Source organism: Austrofundulus limnaeus, unplaced genomic scaffold (genome assembly GCF_001266775.1).
Source record: "Austrofundulus limnaeus strain Quisiro unplaced genomic scaffold, Austrofundulus_limnaeus-1.0 Scaffold240, whole genome shotgun sequence".
NCBI lineage: Eukaryota > Metazoa > Chordata > Actinopteri > Cyprinodontiformes > Rivulidae > Austrofundulus > Austrofundulus limnaeus.
Window position 1 is genome coordinate 196,346 of NW_013952642.1, and position 7,660 is coordinate 204,005.

Consider the following 7,660-nt stretch of genomic DNA (forward strand, 5'->3'; position numbering starts at 1 on the left):
AGATAGATAGATAGATAGATAGATAGATAGATAGATAGATAGATAGATAGATAGATAGATACGTTTTGGAATTTGTACATAAAGCCTTATGAGTAAGAAAAGGTAAAAAACAGATCTAAACTAAGTTTGAAACTTTATCAAAATACCTAATGCTTTAGAGGAGGTGCTTCAGCTAATGGCAAACTACAAACAATTTGGACTTCATTTTCATTTTGTCTGTGAAAAAATAAARTCAGTCATGCAAATAAAGTGTAAACAAAAGAATCGATTGCATTGCGCTAGTATAGATCCAATACCAATACTCATTTAGGCATCAATAGAATCAATACTAAGATTGATACTTTACTACTACTACTTTAACAGGCCTCTCCTTGACATTCCCTCTGGAAAAAGTAAACAAACAATAATTTTGACTTTTCCATTTGTTTCTATRGATGTTTGGTTTGAACTGCAACAACAGAAAAGCAACAGTTTAAGAAACTAAGCTATGACAGCTCATTGTTTTGCAAACCCTTACCTCTGCCATTTTCCATGTCCCAGCAGGTGTGCACAGACAAAACATTCCCCAGGGGTTTGTGCACAATTTATTGGTTCCAGGACTGCATCATTATAATAAATGGTTAAGGTGGGTGGCTTAGCAAAACAACGCTTTTTTTGTTAAATTTTAGAGCAATTACTGGAAATAAATTAACTGTATTCACTTTGTATTTGTTTGTGAATAGTTGTAGTGTTTTTGATTGTATTTAATGTACATATTCTTGCTGTATTCTTCATTTTTGCAGTTGTTTGTCCTCCGAAAATGTTTTTTTCCCCCAGTTTAGATCCAATTCAATGTTTGGTGTTGTTCTTATATATAACTCTTATTAAAATAAGCTTCAACTGATCTCATTCTGAGCTTGATTATTGTTCACAACTGAGTCCCRCCTCTATGGCCGCTTGACCACCTTGACAAGAATGTGACAAGATTTAACCAAAATGGCTTTGAATCTGTTTTWTCACATCATAAGGTGATGTTAGTTTTAAACTGATGTAAAAAGCAGTGAGTGGCGTGTTCCAAGAAGGACTCTAATTGAGATTTTTCTGCCTTTTTGACTTTCTCAAAAATGCAGTTTCATCCGTTTTAAGGTCTCTCTCTTTCCTTTGTGAAGGATAAAGCTGGGTGAGGACGGGGAAGCATCATCTGTGGCTTACACAGTTAAACATTCAATTATCTATAAAATACACAACAGAGGCTTCAGTCAAGTAAATGACAAACTGAAGGCAAAGAGCTCTTMAGAGCTGCCCCCGTTAACACCGATTTTTATAGATCTCCTCACATGCCACCCTGTAAGGTGCTCAGTTATTTGCATGAATATGTGCAGAGAGGATCTGTCCTTGCTGAGAGCAAAGTATGATAATGCAGAAGCAAACACAGCTGAGAGTCAAAGCAAACYAATTCATAGCTTTGTTTAAAAAAAGAAAAGAAAAGAAAAGAAAAAAGCCAAAGGGCTGGCTGCTCATCTCAGCGACAGCACTACACACACTGGATGAACAATTATTCAGCGTTAGACTGGAAGAAAAAAAAATATTAATCTATTTATTCATGGCTTGTTGAATCAGCTTTATCTCCTGTGATTAATCCAAGTCAATAATGTATTATTTAATTATAACGAATGGCCTTATTACCTACGTCAAATAATCATAGCAGTCTGCCGCTGCTGACGAGATGAAAACAGATTTCTTTGATACGTGACTGTGTTTTTTTTCCTGACTTAAATTAGAGCAGTCAGACCACTTGAGACTTAAATACACAGATGTCAGTTCAGGATTCTTTGGGGGGGAAATGTCTTTTTGTCAACATATTTACCATTCAATTATCAAAGCTTTTACAGATARTCTCTTACGAGGTTCTTTGTAAACAAATGTAAGCTACAAGTCAATGCCACAGATCCTGGTCCGCTTACAGGAAAACAAAAAAACTAAAATGTCAGAAAACACTAAAATTATGTTTCATCATCCCCTGTTCTCCCCTCAAGAGCCCTGGATCCATGAAGCTATTACCAAAATAAAACATCTGCTGCTCCCGGTACGATCAATCGAAAGAAAACACATTACAAGGAACCGATCTGGAAGGAGGGGCCCCACGAGAACACGAATAATGACCCATTTGTGCAGGGCTCCTTTCTGTTTGTACATGTGTGCATGTGATTAATAATCACCAGTCATGATGACTGTTTGCTGTAACAAATGATACACGATTTGCAGTTACAGGCGACACACAGACGAGCACAGGAAGTGTGACTGCATGCGTCTTCATCCTACAACTCCCAGTCTCCTCTCCAAAGTTGTGTTCCCCACCAGGACACGAGGAGAGGGAGTTGTCATGCAGGGATGCAGCCTGAAGCAAATCTAACTGACAGCGCCAGAAAAAAAAAAAAGAAATTCAGATCACAGAGGTGACAGAGACATAACAGCAGCTTGGGGAACTTTCAACAGGAYGTTAATCTGCAACAAAGTCACTCAGTGTCAAAAAGAGAGGTACAGGACGATGCTCGGACCGACACGGGACAGAGATCTTCTGGCAYCACGTGTCTGCTAATTACTCCACGAGGAGCGAGCGTCAACGTGTCACAGGATGCTGCTTGTCAAGATTATACAAAGCTTTCACGTTGACGGGAGTTTTATCGAAGTTTTCGGCTCCCCCGAGGAGTTTGGCATTTTCTTTTGCTTGATTAAATAGTTTATAAAAAATGTAATGCATTTTAATGTCTGGTAATTTTATGTCTAAATGTGGGAGAAAAATAAATGTTTTTTTTCTTTTCTTTTTAAATACAACTTTATGAAAAAGCAATCAGTTTGGTTACATTGTCTCACTGTGCCATCTGTGTGATAAGACAGATTCGTTGGCTCGTTCGAAGGTGACCATATCAATGTTCAACACCCTCTATTAAGACTTGACACCTGCAGTTTATCATCCCTGAAGCAATTGCATATTCCTTTTCCTGCAGGAGAGACGGGGGGAATCCATCTCCTGTAAGGACAATGCTTTAAATAAATAGTGCACAGAAAATAGGCACAAACTCTCCTCCTTTCACCTGATCCTTTCACTCCCTCTCTCTCTCTTTCCCTCTCTCTTTCCCTTTCACACACACACATAAATGCACTTTCCCTCTCATGGAAATTGTTTCATTCCTTTTAGTCAATCTAGCTAATGCAAAAATCATGTATGTCAGTCTTTAAATATTTAATCCTAACAGCAGCAGGACTGAAATGCAACATTCAAGAAGCTTTACTCCCCTCCCTCCCCGAAGGGTACAAGAGCTGAGAGCAGAGAGGCAGGCGGGAGGCAGCCGCTCTGCAACGTCAGGCGGCGAGAGTGGGAGCGACAGGGAGCGATGGAAAAAGGAGAAAGAAGAGACTTGGCTATTTTCYGTGACAATTTTGTTGCCATGTTAGCGGCTGGGGTAGAGACAGCGATAAAGCACAGTTTGCCTTGGAAAGAAAGAAAGAAAGAAAAGTACACGACCACATATGACAGCTCTGTGTTTTCCCTCTCTGGGAGCAGACTTTGTTCTTCGACGTAACAGATTGCATGGCTGACGAGAAACACTGTTGCTGCTCAGAACTTGGAGAGATGAGACACGGCTCAGTGACTGAGCAGGGAGCCATGAATTTTGCATGCTGAACCGTACCGTGGGAACCAAATGCCCCACGGAGTCRGGTTTAAAAACAGAGAATTCCTCTCCTCTCAAAGTGCTCGCTTTGATTTCTCTCTTATCTGTAGTTTTGTGTGAGAAACAACCCTCAAAGGTTTAGAACAACAGAGTAGGTTTAACAAAAGAAATGCACTGATGGAGTCAAATCATCCCAAGTTGTTCGTGTAACACGACGAGAGACGAGCACAACAAAAAAGGCAGAACTTTAAGAAACTTTTGCACTCACCACAGAGAAGTCGTCAGCTGAGCAGTTCTGTCCACTGAAATTGCAGCTCATCAGCATCTCCTCCAGCTGATGTCCCGTCCTGTTGAAGATGTCCTGCATGTCAGGCGCAGGATACATTAAATCAGTGGGCTTGTGTCCGTCCCTGTTTTTGGGGGGCAGACCTGTCAAGTTCGCCAGGTGGTAGATGTCGGCATCGGTCAGCGCGGAGAAGCGGAAGCGGTTGATGTTGCAGATGGTCACCGCGGGGAAAACCATCTCAGGAGTTGCCTCTTCGTTCAAAGCCGTGACATGAGGGTGCTCCAGGTAAGAGATGGCACACTTTGCGGCTTGGTACAGAAAGAGTGCGAGAGAAGTCAGAAAGGCAAGAGCCCACAGAGTCTGCCGGATGCCCAGGCGGCCAGAGACGAAGATGTGGTTAATCCCATGGAGGGTGCAGGAGTTAGCAAACCCAGCCAAGTCTTTGGCCGGCGGCGTGCAGCTCTCCTCGATCAGGCTCTCCTTATCCCCATCTTGCTGGCTTTTCTGCTTCTCATCCTCCTCTGCAAATTTGATTTTGCAAACAAATTCGATAGGCATGTGGGCAGCCAGGTCTGCGTTTTTTTTTTTTTTGTTTTGTTTTAGATCGCAGCTATCAGCCCTGGATCACTTCCCTCCTACTTCCCCTGGCTTTTGTCCTCAGAGTGGGAAACAACTCCAAAAAGAAGAGGGAAAAGGACGGGAGAGAGTTTGTTGCTGCTGCTGCTTTCGCTGCTGCCCGAGCTGTGACTGATGCTGCTGCTGCCTCTGCTGCCACGGCTCCTTGTGACTACAGCGCTGCTGCTGCTGCTGCTGCGAATGCTTGTCTCACTACTTGATCAGCTCGCACAATCCGGCTTATCGGCAGTAACACAACTGTCAAAAAAATGTTCAAAATAAAACAACAGCAGCTGAAAGTAAATGCCCTTGCTCGTCGCCCTAAAACCACAGATGAAAAGGCAGTTTTGAGGATGGCTAAAATAAGAACAGGGAGTGAATTTTTCATGAGAAGGTAGGATTGCGATTATTTCCTCCTCACTGGTGCGAGCCACAGCTCCCCCCTCCCAGTCATCCCCTCCAGTGTCCTGCCAACAGATGCCCCCCTCCTGCGTAATCCACTTGTTTGACTTGTTCTTTCACTTCTTGGGGTCAGAGGTTACCCCTTCAAAAAACAAAAAGAAAAACACAAATGTTTGCTGTGAACTGCAGGAGGTCCCTGGACTTTAATGCCTCCCAGAAGAGGTGGTCTCGGGAGAATTTCTAATTGAAACCATAATGAGGAGAAGTGGGACTGAGCGCGAGGAGACCGCTGGCAATCAATCTTGTCTTTGCAACAAAAAAAAGGTAAAAGACTATTGATCGCGTGAATGTGTCTGTCAGAGATTAAGAAAGGCAGTTCAAACATTGTTGCCTTATCAGAAACTGATGGTGGCATCACAAGAGTCCTGCGTGAATCTGAATTAGGGGACACATCCCTATCCGGACCCCCCRATGCTGCTAAAGATGTTAAAATCAGGTATTGACCTGCCTCTGTTCCCACTCTTTACAGTGTGTGTTTTAGCRCAGTTAATGGCCCTTTTCCAAGTTGCCAAACAAAATTATGCAAAGAGGAGGCAGAATAGTGAGAGCCCTAACCCGTTGTTCCCCTTTAAATGGAATTAGYCATGCGGGTCACGTCACATGGGGCTGGGACCTCTGGAGAAAAGGCATATTTAAAAGTGAATTTGGCCACTTTAAACACGTGCCAAGTCAAACGGGTGAGGGCGTCCAAAACGTGCCGTTACTAAGGGGGAGCAAATACTGGAACAAAACTAATGACGGGATAAAAGACGTCAATTGTTTCTTTAATCCTTCTTAATGTTTCTTTTTGTGCAAGACAACCTGTTTCTAAATAAAAACATTTTGTCATAAAATAACACTAAATAACACTAAATGTTAATTAGATTTAAGTCAGAAGAAAATTGTACAAATCGTTTTCCTGGTCGAAAAAAAAAAAAACAGCAGAACAGCACGTTCTTTACTATGTGATGAGAAATTCTTGTTTCCTTCTTTTGTASTTTGTGCCTTTTGTCACTGCAGTCCTTTTATAGATTTGCTTTTTGTGATTGGTTTTTACCCAGATTGTATTTGATTTTGTATTCCACTGAGATAAACAGAGACATGTAGGATATTAYTTTTACTTTTATATAACTGAAGCATCAGTGTTTTAACTCTGCCTCCAGCAGGCAGTGCGCTCTGCTAACAACAGTTTTTTTTTTTCATGTAGTCATCCCCAGAAGATTCTGGGTTTAGTTTCCATCTCACAAAGGGAATAAAAGCGCGCGGTTCACGCAACRACTAAATACTAAATGTGAATAAAAAGCATGCAGACACATCTTGTGGATGAAAACCATTCATGRAGTAAATGACATTGTATTAGTTTGTCAGAGCCAATAACACTCTCAACAAGAAGCCCTCTTTGGGTTGCATTAAAAAAAACACGATTAAGTGCCGCTGACCTTCAAGTTATTTTTGACACTGTGAGTAATGTCTYACTTTGTGGGAGCTGGGGGTTGATGTACTTTAGAACCTCATGGTCACATATGAAGATGKTTTTTTCAGCATTACCTTAGACGAGAGAAAAACCACAAATAATATGTAAAATTAGCCAGTTGTGGAAAATTGATTGAGAAATAATCTGAACATTTGGACAAATTATGTTTTCTTTCTGAGGAAAAATATAGTTGTATCTTCTAGGACACAAGAGCTCCATCTGTTGGATGTCCCTGCAGTCAGTGATTTACATCAGCTAAATATAATTTTAGTCAACTAACCTAAAAAAAGGAAAGCTGTCATTATTTCAAACTAACAGTTTATTTCCCTAGAAGTATTTAGACAATTTAAAATCTTTCGAGTTTACTCCTAAGCAGAGTCACTAAAAAAATACGTGTTTTCTCCTCATCTTTTCCTGAGAATTTTCTGATTTACTTCAAACATATACTTCACACTGACTGGCCATTTCATTATATCTATTTATTTGTCTAAAACTCATATTTTTTGTTGATGTTTCTGCTGATTAGCTGCAGTGTTTTCTCATTAACTGAGCAGCAGCACTGATATAAACAAGTAGGGGTCTCTGCAGTAAATAGGGGGGAGTTGCTTGTTGTGTGGGCGGAGTTTGTTCTAAACGTGATTGGTGGAGTTTTTGATGTGGGCGGAGTTTGTTCTAAAGGTGAAGCTGGTGTGCACTTGAAGTTTGTCCTAACCAGGATTTTTGGAGTTTGGATAATAGATGTAGGCTGGGTGTGGGCGGAGCTTGGCAAAACCGTGATTGATCGGATTGACTTGTCTTGTGGGGCAATTTAAAACACGAAGTGATGGTGATAGTAAAATGATTGTGAACATCTAAATATGATTTATTGACTGTCTATGTACAGTTTAAAACAGAACAATGTCTTAAATGAAAATTATTGTGAACATGTAAACAATTTATTGACCTCAAATTTTGTGCGGCAAACACTTTACTCTTTCAACTTGTCACTAATATTAATTAATACTCAAATATAGCAATCATTTTACATCCCTCCACGTGTACGATGTTCAAATTTTGTGCAAACAGCTAGGCCTGTCGCGATAGATAATAAATCAATTAATTGCACGATAACTTTTTTAGAGGTCGGTAAAAAAAAGACGGCGATAAGTTTCATTTTCCTGCTTGTTTGTTTACTTCGTGTCTCTCCCTCTC

General features: G+C 40.8%; 1 protein-coding gene across 1 annotated transcript in view; it reads right to left on the bottom strand.

Annotated features, from left to right (window-relative positions):
* The window catches only part of asic4a (acid-sensing (proton-gated) ion channel family member 4a), a 123,543-nt gene extending 118,662 nt beyond the window's left edge, over positions 1-4,881 (bottom strand). Inside the window, exon 1 of the mRNA XM_014020091.1 lies at positions 3,922-4,881. Within this exon, the coding sequence (XP_013875545.1) occupies positions 3,922-4,497 (576 nt within the window). The 5' untranslated portion in view covers positions 4,498-4,881. The remainder of the gene's footprint in view (positions 1-3,921) is intronic.
* Between the last annotated feature and the right edge of the window lie 2,779 nt (positions 4,882-7,660).